Here is a 15,949-nt window from a genome sequence, read left to right as displayed (position 1 = left end):
CTGTCCAGCTCAGGCGTTCGGCGTCGCCGGCCTTCTAGCTGCTGCCGAACCTGCTGCTGGCAAACACCCTTCCCTCATCAACCCTGGACTTGTCTCGTCATCATTACACACACCTGGTTCCAATCCCCACTCTATCACTGTATATATACTCCCTCTGTCATTTATCTTTGTTGGTCATTGTCAATGTAGCTTGCTTTCCTGAGAGGAATCTCTCCTTCTCTTTCCTGAGTACTTTATTATTTTTTTTATTTTTTTCACTTTGGGTTTTGTCCCGCTTTTATGTATGGTGCTTTAATACATTCAGTAGTTCTAAACCTGCGACTGCCTCCTGCCTACTCCTCTCTACACTTGTGACAGTATGACCGACCCAAGAGAACAGGAAGCAGCAGGACATCCCAACCAGCGAGGCTCCTATACCACGACTCGTGCCTGGAGCACCTCAGGACTGCCATGGACGAAGTGTTCCAGACCATACGACAGAAGCAGGCTACACCACCACCTTCCCAGCTCCCCGCGGCGGTCGTTCCAGCCACCCCACCACCAACTACATCACCCGGTCCTGGCCCTCCTGGAGCGGTTTGACGGCACCCCAGCTCACTGTAGGGGGTTTCTCCTGCAGTGTGACCTCCACCTTGCCCGTCATGCCGGGACGGCATTGGTGATCTCGGTGCTGACAGGCCGGGCTCTGGAGTGGGCGCACGCCATCTGGGAGAGGGATGGTCCAGAAGTGCAGTCCTATGAGCGCTTCACCCAACTCTTCAGTGCAATTTTTGACCACCCTACAGAGGGCCGAGAGGGAGGTGAGCCAGGGGTCTACGCCAGGGGTCTAGGACAGTGTATGAGTACGCTCTGGATTTCCGGACGGTGGCTGCGTCCAATAGCTGGAACGACCGGGCCCTGTTGACGGTTTTCCACAGCGGGCAACAGGCAGACGTCCAGACCGAGCTGGCTTGTCGCAATGAGGACCTCACGTTGGACCTGCTCATAGCCATCCACCTGGATAATCTCCTGCATGCCCGTCGTCACCCATCCCGGGGGTTCGGGTCTCTCCCAGGAACCTCCAGCGAGACTGAGCCGGTGGAGGTGGGCACGACGCACCTTCCCCCAGTGGAATGTCAACGCCGTCGCCAACAGGGTCTCTGCTCCTACTGCGGGGAGTCAGACCCCCCCCTGGAACACCTGTCCCAGAAGGAGAACCAGGCGAGGAAGCGACAGGCCGAGGAGCGCTCTTGCACCTTCCCAGGTAGGCGTGGACGTGCCTTGCTCCTCTGTCCACCAAGCCCGTCCTCCTTCCTGTCACCTTCCCGGACTACCGGCCCCCCACCGAGTCCTGTCCTAGTGGACTCAGGTTCTGCAGGCAATTTCCTAGACCGGTCAGTGGTCTTATCATTACCTGTCACGCCCATGGCTCAAGCCTTACCTTTACAACCTCACGGTTGCTCACAACCACCATGAACGCATCGCTTTCCTCATCTTAGACTCTCCTGCACACCCCATAGTTTTAGGTTTCCCCTGGTTACAGTTGCATAACCACAGAATATTGTGGACAGAGAGGAGGTTGTTGGGTTGGTCGCAAGAGTGTCAGGTTAGGCGTCTCTCTGTGTTTCTGTGCCACCTCCGTGGAAAGTCCGACCAGGCCACCCACGTCCCTATCCCGGAGGAATACCGGGACCTACAGGTGGCTTTTTCGAAGACACGTGCCACGTGCCTTCCCCCTCAACGCCCATGGGACTGCACTATCGACCTACTGCCTGGTAACACCCTCCCATAGGGGCACATCTACCCTCTCGCACATGCAGAGACCGAAGCCATGGAGGCCAATGTCCAGGAGGCGCTGGCCCAAGGATTTCTCCGTCCGTCCACCTCTCCAGCCTCTTCCAGCTTCTTTTTCGTGAAGAAGGGCGGAGGTCTCCGCCCTTGTATTGATTACCGGGCACTGAATAAGGGAACTGTTCAAATCAGTTATCCCCTGCTTCTCATACCCACTGTGATCGAACAGATGCACGGTGCTCAGTACTTTATCAAATTGGATTTACGTAGTGCCTACAACCTGGTGCGCATCAGAGAGGGGGATGAATGGAAGACTGCCTTCAGCACCAGCACCGGGCACTACGAATACAGTGTAATGCCCTACGGCCTGACAAATGCACCCTCAGTGTTTCAATCCTTCATTAACAAGGTGTTTAGAGACATGTTGGATCACTTTGTAGTGGTGTACATAGACAACATCTTGGTGTACTACACGTGACTAACATGTCTCATGTCAGGTCTGTTTTGGAGAGGCTGATAGGGCATCACCTGCAAGCCAAGGTGGAGAAGTGCCTTTTCTTCTAACAGGCAGTCTCCTTCCTGGGCTATTGAATAGCCACCGCAGGAGTGGAGATGGAAGAGCAGAGGGTCAGTGCAGTACGCTCGTGGCCTCTTCCATCCAACATAAAGGCGGTGCAGCTCTTCCTAGGTTTTGCCTAGGTGCTTCATTAGGGGTTTCAGCACAGTGGTGGCCCCTCTCACCTCCCTCCTGAAGAGAGGAACTCGATAGCTGCGCTGGACTGAGGAGGCCAACGAAGCCTTCCGTGCACTCAAGGAACGTTTTACGAACGTACCTGTTCTGGCTCATCCTGACCCGTCTGCCCTTCATCGTTGAGGTGGACGCCTCCAAGGTTGGAGTAGGGGCTGTTCTCTCCCAACGCACTGGATCGCTGCCTAAACTCCATCCATGCACCTTCTACTCACAGAAGCTGTATCCCGCGGACCGGAATTACGACGTGGGGGATCGTGAGTTGCTAAAAACACAGGATGGAGGATTCTTCTTCAAACACAAAATGTCATTTTTTTCAGTTGATATTGGCAAATGAACACTTCTTTACATGCTGACCAAACCAGTCGCATTGCATGCACAGACGTTCCAAAATAAATGTACACATACATGTTATTCAATCATTTAATCCAACCTGTTCGAGAGCGTCAACGGGCGTCTGCATAGCCAGGCTCTAAAATAGAACTTGGTTCTATTGATGCGCTGCAATTTGCGCCTCCCCATCTACTCATTGGTTTTTACCAGTATGGTGTCAAATCCTATCCAAAAGTCGAACGAGCACTAGATGGCGCCCCCGCGAGCAAGATGACACATCATTGCGTGAGCAAACTCTTGAGTCAAGTGAGAAATGTGGTCGAGCGAGCAGAGGACGGGTTCTGTGAGCGCAGGCCAGCATGGTGCGTGCAAATTTAACTTGACAGCTTATGAGTGTGACTTTGAGCGAGCAGAACTGCATTTCCGCATGCAGTAGATTAATTCGAGAGCAGAGATTTTTGTTCGACTGAAGAGATACTTACTACATGTCAAGAAATTACTACACTCTCACAAATACTCTGCTTCCCCACACATCTTTTCTCCCGCCCAAACCAATTTTCCAGTTTGCTCTCCAAAATCAATTTTGCTCTCACAACTGCTTACTGTAATTTTATAACTGGGGGAAATTCTAGCCAATGAACATAAACTGTGTTTCTGCAGAACGCTACAGGCTGTCAGGTTTTTGGACCAATCACAGCTTGACTGCTCCCTAACCTGATTTTTGACCATGGAAATGAAAGGGGACGATGAAAATAAAGGTAAGTTCGATCGTTTTTTAGTGGAGAAACTAGCTAACCAACTAGCTAGTTAAACAACTATGATTTCAATATTGAAATTAAGGTAGGCAGTTATTTGGTCTTGTGTTATTAAAACAGGCTATTGATGAGGCAAGCTAGGTGAACGTCAGCTAGCTAGGAAGCTAACTAGCTAACGTTAGCTAGCTGTGTGGTTTAACCAAAGCTTCTGTCTTTTATTGGTTAGAAAGATGGTTCTATACTGAATGTATGTGATAGTCATTGCTAAACAATATGAGTAGTGTAGGTAAGAGATGAAGTGAACCTATAGGAGGATAGCTCTCCACGAGGTGGATTGGGCTTGAATTGATGGCAAGCTGTTCAATACTGAGGCATGCTGACTGACAAGTGCCGTGGATTGGTACAGGGCAATTCGCGGTATTGGAGTGATGCTGAGACTCAGATTTTTCACTTAAAAATGTGTGTCAAACAAATCAATGATTGCACATTGTTAAAAGTAGTCCTTGTGCATAGAGTTGTATGGTTTGTTTTACTTTGAAATCATTGGTTTTTGTTTGACACATTTTAAAGTGAAAAATCTGATCACTCTGTTATCGTGGAATTGCCCTACACCTGGGCTCAGTCCAGTCCTACATCTTGTTATCACTTATTTGGCAAAATAATCAACCATTTTGATACAGCAGTCTTAAAATGGACTTCCATCTTGAATGCAACATTAAGATGTTAAAACATTTAAACTCTGTCTGTGACATTTCCTGTCACAAATTGTGGACTTGTTTACGTGCTGCTGTGCGGTTTGTTGCTAATGTTATTTTGCTATCTGCCAACTTTACGGTTTTTACTTTTAATTATCATTTTATATATTTTTTTTTCCGTCGCTTGACTTTTTTCGTTCAATTTTGTCACCCCGGACGCTTTATCTGGAAATGGTTCTACACGACCTCCACCAGCCAAAGCTAAGTAGTAACATTAACATTAGGCCTTCTAATTTTACCTTTATTTATCGAGACAAGTCAGTTAAGAACAAAGTCATATTTTCACTGACGGTCTAAGAACAGTGGGTTAACTGCCTTGTTCAGGGACAGAACGATAGATTTTTACCTTGTCAGCTCGGGGATTCAAACGTGCAAACCTTTCGGTTACTAGTCCAACGCTCAAACCACTAGGCTACCTGACGCCCCAATTACAGTCGCTGTACTCATAATATACAGGAGAAGGATCGCCTTATGGTGAGGATAGCCGTGCTGCAAGCCCTGCTTCAGACGCAATCATTAGGCAAGGGTAATTTAAGTGTAGGAAAGGATGAAACAGCGTCTGTGCCACCAATAAGTACAGATAGTAGTATAAATCCCCTCGCACAGTCCCCGCAGCCGAACAATTTTCTCATGGCTTCTGTGAGGAAATGCTGTAGGAAACCTCAACTGGTTTTGCTGATTCAGCCGACAAAGTAGTCAGAGGCCGAGCCTCCTCTGGTCTATCCTCCACCCATTTCAGGGTCTGAGACACCAAAGCCTCCCACCATTAGCGCTGACAAATTGAAAACCCTAGTCATTTGCAACTCCAATACCCGCAGTATTAGACTTAAAAAGAATCATCCAGCGATCATACACTGTTTACCAGTGGGCAGAGCTACCGACGTTAAGGCTAATCTGAAGATGGTGCTGGCTAAGGCTAAAACTGGCGAGTGTAGAGAGTATAGGGATATTGTTATACACATCGGCACCAACGATGTTAGGATGAAACAGTCGAGGTCACCAAGCGCAACATAGCTTCAGCATGTAAATCAGCTAGAAAGATGTGTCGGCAACGAGTAATTGTCTCTGGCCCCCTCCCTGTTAGGGGGAGTGATGACCTCTACAGTCTCACAACTCAATCGCTGGTTGAAAACTGTTTTCTGCCCTTCCCAAAAGATATAATTTGTAGATAATTGGCCCTCTTTCTGGGACTCACCCACCAACAGGACCAAGCCTGGCCTGCTGAGGAGTGATGGACTCCATACTAGCTTGAGGGGTGCTCTCATCTATGAACATAGACAGGGCTCTAGCAATGAGATAAGGTGCAGGCTGTTAGCCAGCCTGCCAGTTTAGTGGAGTCTGACCACTAGCACAGTCAGTGTAGTCAGTTCAGCTATTGTCACGGCTCTTGTCGGAATGAGTGGACCAAAGCGCAGCGTGGTAAGTGTTCATGATAAATTTAATTCTCAAAACACTCGAACAAAATAACAAAGAGGGAAAACCGAAACAGTCCTGTCAGGTGCAGACACTAAACAGAAAACAACTACCCACAAAACCCAAACGAAAAAGGACAACTTATATATGATACCCAATCAGAGACAACGATAGACAGCTGCCTCTGATTGGGAACCACACCAACATAGAAATAAAAAAACTAGAATGCCCACCCTAGTCACACCCTGGCCTAACCAAAATAGAGAATAAAAACCTCTCTATGGCCAGGGCGTGACAGCTATCCCCATTGAGACTGTCTGTGCCTCGATCTAGGTTGGGCAAAACTAAACATGGCGGTGTTCGCTCTAGCAATCTCACTGGAATAAAGACCTCCTCCATTCCTGTCATTATTGAAAGAGATTGTGATATCTCTCATCTCAAAATATAGCTACTTAGTTTTAGATCCCTCACTTCCAAGGCAGTTATAGTCAATGAACTAATCACTGATCATAATCTTGATGTGATTGGCCTGACTGAAACATGGCTCAAGCCTGATGAATTTACTGTGTTAAATGAGGCCTCTCCTCCTGGTCACACTAGTGACCATATCCCCCGCGCATCCTGCAAAGGCGGATGTGTTGCTAACATTTACGATAGTGAAATTAATTTACAAAAAAAAAATACTGCATTTTTGTCTTTTGAGCTTCTAGTCATGAAATCTATGCAGCCTACTCAATCACTTTTTATAGCTATAGCGTTCCTCACTGAGTTCCCTGAATTCCTATTGGACCTTGTAGTCATGGCAGATAATTCACATTTTTGGTGACTTTAATATTCACATTGAAAAGCCCACAGACCCACTCCAAAAGGCTTTCGGAGCCATCATCGACTCAGTGGGTTTTGTCCAACATGTCTCCGGTCCTACTCAATGCCACAGTCAACACAGTCAACAGACAACACTGGACCAAGTGTTGTCCCGTGGAATAAATATTGTGGATCTTAATGTTTTTCCTCATAATCCTGGACTATTGGACCACCATTTTGTTACGTTTTGCAATCGCAACAAATAATCTGCTCAGACCCCAACCAAGGATCATCAAAAGCCGTGCTGTAAATTCTCGGACAACCCAAAGATTCCTAGATGCCCTTCCAGACTCCCTCCACCTACCCAAGGACGTCAGAGTACAAAAATCGGTTAACCACCTGAAGAACTAAATGTAACCTTGCGTAATACCCTAGATGCAGTCGCACCACTAAAAACTATAAACATTTGTCATAAGAAACTAGCTCCCTGGTATACAGAAAATACCCGAGCCCTGAAGCAAGCTTACAGAAAATTGGAATGGAAATCGCGCTACACCAAACTGGAAGTCCTCCAATTAGCTTGGAAAGACGGTACCGTGCAGTATCGAAGAGGCCTCACTGCTGCTCGATCATCCTATTTTTCCAACTTAATTGACGAGAATAAGAACAATCCAAAATGTATTTTTGATACTGTCGCAAAGCTAACTAAAAAGCAGCATTCCCCAAGAGAGGATGGCTTTCACTTCAGCAGTGATAAATTCTTGAACTTATTTGACGCATAGATCATGATCATTCGAAAGCAAATTACGGACTCCTCTTTAAATCTCCATATTTCTCCTGAGCTCAATTGTCCTGAGTCTGCACAACACTGCCAGGACCTAGGATCAAGGGAGACACTCAAGTTTTTTTATCTTATATCTCTTGACACATTCATGAGAATAGTCATGGCCTCTAAACCTTCAAGGTGCATACTGGACCCTATTCCAACTAAACTACTAAAAGAGCTGCTTCCTGTGCTTGGCCCTCATATGTTGAACATAATGAATGCCTCCCTATCCACCGGATGTGTGCCAAACTAACTAAAAGTGGTAGTAATAAAGCCTCTCTTGAAAAAGCCAAACCAGAATATATAAAAAACTATCGGCCTATATCGAATCTCCCATTCCTTTCAAAATGTTTTGAAAAAGCTGCACAGCAACTCACTACCTTCCTAAAGACAAACAATGGATATGAAATGCTTCAGCCTGGTTTTAGACCCCATCATAGCACTGAGACTGAACTTGTGAAGGTGATAAATTACCTTTTTAATGGCATCAGACCAAGGCTCTGCATCGGTCCTCACGCTCCTAAACCTTAGTGCTGCTTTTGATACCATTGATCAACACATTCTTTTGTAGAGATTGGAAACCCAAATTGGTCTACGCAGACAAGTTCTGGCCTGGTTTTGATCTTATCTGTCGGAAAGACATCAGTTTGTCTCTGTGGATGGTTTGTCCTCTGACAAATCAACTCTAAATGTCGGTGTTCCTCAAGGTTCCGTTTTAGGACCACTATTGTTTTCACTATATATTTTACCTTTTGGTGATGTCATTCGGAAACATAATGTTAACTTTCACTGCTATGCGGACGATACACAGCTGTACATTTCGATGAAACACGGTGAAGCCCCAAAAGGAAGCCTGTGTTTCAGACATAAGGAAGCGGACGGCGGCAAATGTTTTACTTTTTAACTCGGACAAAATAAATTTGCTAGTTCTAGGTCCCAAGAAACAAAGAGGTCTTCTGTTGGATCTGACAATTAATCTTGATGGTTGTACAGTTGTCTCATATAAAACTGTGAAGGACCACGGCATTACTCTGGACCCTGATCTCTCTTTTGACAAACTTCTCAAGACTGTTTCACGGACAGCCTTTTTCCATCTATGTAACATTGCAACAATCTGAAACTTTCTGTCCAAAAATGATCCAGAATAATGTATCCATGCTTTTGTCACTTCTAGATTAGAGTACTGCAGTGCTCTACTTTCCGGCTACCCGGATAAAGCACTAAATAAACTTCAGTTAGTGCTAAACACGGCTGCTAGAATCTTGACTAGAACCAATTTTTTTTTATCATATTACTCCAGTGCTAGCCTCTCTAGGCTGGCTTCCTGTTAAGGCTAGGGCTGATTTCAAGGTTTTACTGCTAACCTACAAAGCATTACATGGGCTTGTTTCTACGCATCTTTCCGATTTGGTCCTGCCGTACATACCTACATATACGCTACGGTCACAGACGCAGGCCTCCTTATTGTCCCTAGAATTTCTAATCAAAAAGCTGGAGGCAGGGCTTTCTCCTACAGAGCTCCATTTTTATGGAATGGTCTGCCTATCCATGTGAGAGACGCAGACTCGGTCTCGACCGTCAAGTCTTTATTGATGACTCACCTCTTCATTAGGTCTTATGATTGAGTGTAGTCTGGCCCAGAGGTGAACGGAAAGGCACTGGAGCGACTAACCGCTCTTACTGTCTCTGCCTGGCAGGTTCCTCTGTCTCCACTGGGGTTTTCTGCCTCTAACCCTATTACAGGGGCTGAGTCACTGGCTTACTGGTGCTCTTCCATGCCGTCCCTAGGAGGGGTGCGTCACTTGAGTGAGTGGAGTCACTTACATGAACTTCCTGTCTGGGTTGGCGCCCCCCTCGGGTTCGTGCTGTGGGGGAGATCTTCATGGGCTATACTCGGCCTTGTATAAAGGATAGTAAGTTGGTGGTTAGAAGATATCCCTCTAGTGGTGTTGGGGCTGTGCGGGTGGGGTTATATCCTGCCTGTTTGGCCCTGTCCGGGGGTATCGTCGGACAGGGCCACAGTGTCTCCCGACCCCTCCTGTCTCAGCCTCCAGTATTTATGCTGCAATAGTTTGTGTTGGGAGAGCTAGGATCAGTCTGTTATATCTGGAGTATTTCTCCTGTCTTATCCGGTGTCCTGTGTGAATTTAAGTATGCTCCCTCTAACTTTCCTCTCTTCTCTTGGAGGACCTGAGCCCTAGGACCATGCCTCAGGACTACCTGGCCTGATGACTCCTTGCTGTCCCCAGTCCACCTGCTGTCCCCAGTCCACCCCAGTCCACCTGCTGCTGCTCCAGTTTCAACTGTTCTGCCTGCGGCTATGGAACCCTGACATGTTCACCGGATGTGCTGTTTTCAACTCTCTCTCTCTACCGCACCTGCTGTCTCTAACTCTGAATGATCGGCTATTAAAAGCCAACTGACATTTACTCCTGAGGTGCTGACCTGTTGCACCCTCTACAATCACTGTGATTATTATTATTTGACCCTGCTGGTCATCTATGAACGTATGAACATCTTGGCCATGTACTGTTATAATCTCCACCCGGCACAGCCAGAAGAGGACTGGCCACCCCTCAGAGCCTGGTTCCTCTCTAGGTTTCTTCCTAGGTTCCTGCCTTCCTAGGGAGTTTTTCCTAGCCACTGTGCTTCTACATCTGCATTGCTTGCTGTTTGGGGTTTTAGGCTGGGTTTCTGTATAGCACTTTGTGGCATCGGCTGATGTAAAAAGGGCTTTATAAATACATTTGATTGAATTTTTATTTTATTTTCCTCTCTCTTTCCAAACAGTTCTCAGGAGACAGGTTAGTGTGTGTAGAGAGAACACATTTGACTTGGTGGAGTCAGGCTTCTACTTCATTGCCCTGGCCCACTACACCAATGAGGCAAAGGACCTCAAGTTTGGACCAGTGAGTCGCCAACTCGTATTATACCTTACACAACTAGGCACATATTTATCCGTCCACCTTCCTCAAACTCCAGTGCCATACTTTTGTTTGCCTTTTTACCATTGTCTGTGGATTGTACAAGGATTTTAATCTGGGATTTCAACTCCATACAAAATTTTATTCCATCCACTGTATTGATCTGCCCTCTCTTATATATGCATAATTCTGCTTATTTGTTTACATTCTAGTAATTTATCAGAGGCTCTTATCCAGAGCGACTTAAAGGAGCAATTAGGGTAAAGTGCCCCACTCAAGCGAACGTCGACACATTTTTCACAGTAGGCTCGGGATTCAAACCAGCATCCTTTCGGTTACTAGTCCAACACTCTTAACCACTAGGCTACCTGACATTTATAGTGTTCATAGTGTATATACTACAGTGCCGTTGGAAAGTATTCAGACTCCTTAGCTTTTTAAAAACATTTTGTTACCTTACAGCCTTATTCTAAAATGGATTAAAATGTTTTTTCCCCCCTCATCAATCTACACACAAGTGGATTGTGGCCTGTGTGGCCTGTGCACTCGCGGGACCGGTCCTCTGCTTGCTCAACCATTTTCTTCTCTCGCAACTCAGTGTTTGCTCGCTCAATGAGGTTTCATCTTGCTGGCATGCGCCATATAGTGCTCATTCGACTTTTGGATCAGATTGATACCATACACGAGCATATACCCACTTGGGTGACTGAAAGATGAACGAGGTCCACACTCCAGTCCAGTTGGTGGTGGTAAAGCACCTTAAAGATGGTTGCCAACAACTATATAAAATCCACAGAAGAAGAATAACGATGAATGAGGAGAGATTAATCAAAGAAAACAAAACATTAACTAGGGTTTTGTATGATGCAAAATGGGTCAAAATTCTATAAAGATACAGCAAAGAAGGACCATATGCATTCCAGGTAAAATAACAACCCAATGTTTATCTCACAGGACCAATTAGCTAGCAACAGAAAGGCACCAAGCTGTTGCAAGCTAATTTGTCCTGTGAGATAAACATTGGGTTGTTATTTTACCTGAAATGCATATGGTCCTTTTCTTTGCTGTATCTTTGTGTGTTTCGACCTGTCCCCAAATTAATATAGTTGGTTCACAGTTGGTTTTGTTATTTTTAATCCTCTGTCATGAGCGTGTCTGGTGGGGATAGACAAAATCAACATTCGCACGATGGCGCACGCAGATGCATGCATGGAGCCGGTTTGGTCAACATGTCATTGTAAAGGATAATAAATGAGAGAGTACAGTGCATTCAGAAAGTATTCAGACCCCTTGACATTTTCCACATTTTGTTACGTTACAGCCTTATTCTAAAATGTATTAAATAAAAAAGTAATCATCAATCTACACACAGTACCCCATTATAACAAAGAGAAAAAACATTTTTAGACATCTTTGCAAATGTATAAAGATTTTAAAACAGAAATACCTTATTTACATAAGTATTCAGATCCTTTGCTTTGAGCCTCGAAATTGAGCTCAAGTGTATCCTGTTTCCATTGATCATCCGCCACCTGTGGTAAATTCAACTGATTGGACATGATTTGGAAAGGCACACACCTGTCTATATAAGGTCCCACAGTTGACAGTGCATGTCAGAGCAAAAACCAAGCCATGAGGTCGAAGGAATTGTCCATAGAGCTCCGAGACAGGATTGTGTCGAGGCGCAGATCTGGGGAAGGGTACCAAAAGATGTCTGCGGCATTGACGGTCCCCAAGAACACATTGGCCTCCATCATTATTAAATGCAAGAAGTTTGGAACCACCAAGACTCTTCCTAGAGCTGGCCGCCTAGTGAAACTGAGCAATCGGGGGAGAAGGGCCTTGGTCAGGACGGTGACCAAGTACAGCCCGCTTGGAGTTTGCCAAAAGACACCTAAAGGACTCTGACCATAAGAAACAAGATTTTCTGGTCTGAGGAAACCAAGATTGAACTCTTTGGCTTGAATGTCAAGCGTCACGACTGGAGGAAACCTGGGGATGGAAATCACTGTGGGGATGTTTTTCATTGGCAGGGACTGGGAGACTAGTCAGGATTGAGGCAAAGATGAATGGAACAAAGTACAGAGAGATCCTTGATGAAAACCTGTTCCATAGCGCTCAGGACCTCAGACTGTTGCAAAGGTTCACCTTCCAACAGGACAACAACCCTAAGCACACAGCCAAGACAAAGCAGGAGTGGCTTTGGGACAAGTCTCTGAATGTCTTTGAGTAGCCCAGCCAGAGCCTGGACTTGAACACGATCAAACATCTCTGGAGACACCTGAAAATAGCTGTGCAGCGACGCTCTGATTAAACAGCATTATCGTTACACAGGTGCAACTTGTGCCGGGGACAATAAAAGGCCACTCTAAAATGTGCAGTTTTGTCACAACACAATGCTACAGATGTCTCAAGTTTTGAGGGAGCGTGCAATTGGCATGCTGACTGCAGGAATGTCCACTAGAGCTGTCGCCAGAGAATTGAATGTTAATTTCTCTACCATAAGCCGTCTCCAACCTCGTTTTAGAGAATTTTGTCAATACGTCCAACTGGCCTCACAACTGCAGACCACCTGTATGGCGTTGTGTGGGCGAGCAGTTTGCTGATGTCAACATTGTGAAAAGAATGCCCCATGGTGGGGTTATGGTATGGGCAGGCATAAGCTACAGACAACGGACACAATTGCATTTTATCGATGGCAATTTGAATGCACAGAAATTCCATGACGAGATCCTGAGGCCCATTGTGAGGCTCATTTTTTTAAAGGTATCTGTGACCAACAGATGCATATCTGTATTCCCAGTCATGTGAAATCCATAGATTAGGGCCTATTGAACACATTTCCGTTGACTGATTTCCTCATTCGAACTGTAACTCAGTAAAATCTTTGGAATTGTTCCATGTTGCATTTATATTTTTGTTCAGTATATTTACCAAGAGAGTTTTCATCTCTATTTACCACCACAAACAGATGCTGGCACTAAGATTGCAAACAAGCAAACAAGAAAATGCTCATCCAGAGGCGGCGCTCCTAGTGGCCGGTAATTTTAATGCAGGAAAACAGATCCGTTTGACCTCATTTCTACCAGGGTGTCACCTGTGCAACTAGTTGAGTTGAGTTGAGTTTATTTTATTTTTACAGGGACAGTGCACATTAATCAACGTTTCAGTAAAAGTGCCGGTTTTAGCCAGCCGGCTAATTTTCAACCGCAGTCCCTGGGCAGGTTATTAAAAACAATTACAATATAGACAATAGCAGCATGGAACAAGACGTAGCATACAGACAGAGCAACATAGAACAAAAAGCAGCAAAACAAAATTCATAAAAGCAACAAAGTGTTTCCACACCTCACAAGTTACAGACAACAGACATGGAAAGCGGCAACACACAGCTAGGGACCATGTTCACAAATCTGATTGACCTTTAGCCATGTCTTCAAGCATTTTGTGAAAGTGTGATATGTGGTGCAGTTATGTGTGTCTGATGGCAGTGTATTCCAGACATGGGAAGCTCTCACAGAGAAAGCGGATTTACTAAAGGTGCTTTTCCTTAGGGGAACTATACAGTCACCTCTCATGGCAGACCTTGTAGATCTGCTGCCATATGTTTGGGTTTTCTGTTTAACAAAAATACTGAGTGGAGGGGGAGCCAAGCCATTTAGGATCTTGAATACAAGACATGCGTCGGTGTATTGCACAAGATTTTCCCAACTCAGGAGCTCATGCTTTCTGAGGATGTGACAGTGATGATGGCTATTGGGCTTCCTATCAAGCACTTTGAGAGCCTGTTTGTAGACAGACTGAATAGGTCTTACTGTTGTACAGCAAGCTTGGGCCCAACTAGTCAAGCAGTATGTTAAGTGAGGGAGTATCATAGATTTGAAGTACAGTTTTGCTACCTCTGTAGTCAAACAATTTCGTATAAATCGGAAATTAGCTAGGTTGAATTTGGTTATTTGAATTACCTTTTTCACATGCTTTTTAAAAGAGAGGTTGGAATCAAGTATGATGCCAAGGTACTTAAAATCAGATACCACCTGGAGCTTCTCCCCTGACACATAGACATCTGGCTCAGTAGCATCTGTTGCCCTCTTTGTGAAGAACATGCAAACAGTTTTTTTCACATTGAGATGCAAACACGAGTCACTGAGCCACTTTGTAACCTGGACCATTACAGTAGTGAGTTCTTGTGCAGCTTGTTGTTTGCTCTTTGCATGCACATATATCACTGTATCATCTGCATACATTTGAACTTCAGACCCAGTACAGACAGAAGGCAGATCATTAATGTACAGGCTGAACAGGAGGGGCCCCAGTATTGACCCTTGGGGCACACCCACATCATAGCTAAGAGTGGGCGACAGCTCATTGCTCACTCTGACACACTGAGTTCTGCCTTCAAGGTATGATTTCATCCATCTCAAGGCATCGGGGGAAAAGTTGAACTTGGACAATTTTGTGATGAGAATCTCATGGTTAACAGTATCAAAAGCCTTCCTTAGGTCCAGAAACACAGCCCCAACAACGCCCCCTTTGTCCATCTTGGACTTCACATTTTCCAGAAGAAAGCAGTTGGCCGTTTCTGTGGAGTGTTTCGCTCTGAAGCCAAACTGCATGGAATGTAATGTGAAGGGGCTGTTGTTGAGGTGGGCAATCAGTTGTTCTGCTACACACTTTTCAACAACCTTTGACACCACAGGTAGTATACTAATGGGCCTGTAGTTACTCACGTCAGCAGGGTCGCCTGATTTAAAGATGGCCGTTATTATGGCCGACTTCCATACCCTTGGAAACACCCCGAGACCAATAGATGTGTTGGTGACCTTAGTAATGGGGCCAATGAGTGACTCTTTGTAGTTTTTAAGAAAGGTAGAGTCCATCCCAAACACATCTTTGGCTTTAGAGTTCTTTAGTGAGCTAATCACCTTGTCCACCTTTGACTCAGAAACCTCCCTTATGATGAAGACAGGTTGAGTATCATTTACTAGCACTGAGCCCAAGAAACCAGTGGAGGGGTTCTGTGTCAGTACCCTGACAGAGTCACTAAAGTAGGAATTGAAGGCTATTGCTATTTCGACTGCATCCTGTGTTAGATTGTTATTCACCATGATTTCTAGTCTTTTTGCAGTGTTACTATGGTCTTTCCCTGTTAACTTTTTTAGATTCTCCCAGATCAGTTTAGAATTTCCCTTTGCTTCACCAATTATGTTAATAAAAAAGTTTGCCTTGGCCTGTCTGATTTCTTTCATCACCTTATTTCTCAACATGGTAAACCTACGTCTGTCATGCTCTAATTTGGATCTTAGGGCTATTTTTAGATAATAATCTCGTTCTTTCATCAATTTCCAGATTTCTCCATTTAGCCAAGGAAGAGTGCTCTTTTGGCCAGGTTTGGATTTGATTTTCTTTAGGAAACCATTTAATGTAGTCTGGATTGTGGATAGAAAAACTTGACTATCAGCTTCCACGTCTGCATAGGACAAGAGATCATTCCAGTTAATTCCCTTAATTGCGTTTTCAAAATAGCTTAATTCACTCTTAGGTATTCTTAGTTGATCAGGCTTTCTAACAGTAGAGAGGTTAAACCTGCTCTTAGACAGCTTTCTGGCTATAAGTGTCAG

At 45.1% G+C, this 15,949-nt stretch overlaps 1 protein-coding gene across 1 annotated transcript in view; it reads left to right on the top strand.

Annotated features, from left to right (window-relative positions):
- The first annotated feature begins 358 nt into the window (after nucleotides 1-358).
- The window catches only part of vgf (VGF nerve growth factor inducible), a 28,002-nt gene continuing 12,411 nt past the window's right edge, over nucleotides 359-15,949 (top strand). Inside the window, exons 1-4 of the mRNA XM_038995300.1 lie at nucleotides 359-834; nucleotides 918-1,243; nucleotides 1,800-2,244; nucleotides 2,525-2,775. Coding sequence (XP_038851228.1) covers nucleotides 359-834; nucleotides 918-1,243; nucleotides 1,800-2,244; nucleotides 2,525-2,775 — 1,498 coding nt within the window. The remainder of the gene's footprint in view (nucleotides 835-917; nucleotides 1,244-1,799; nucleotides 2,245-2,524; nucleotides 2,776-15,949) is intronic.

Source organism: Salvelinus namaycush, chromosome 6 (assembly GCF_016432855.1).
Source record: "Salvelinus namaycush isolate Seneca chromosome 6, SaNama_1.0, whole genome shotgun sequence".
NCBI classification, from domain to species: domain Eukaryota; kingdom Metazoa; phylum Chordata; class Actinopteri; order Salmoniformes; family Salmonidae; genus Salvelinus; species Salvelinus namaycush.
Note: the sequence above shows the minus strand (reverse complement) of the source record. Positions and strands in the feature narration are given on the sequence as shown.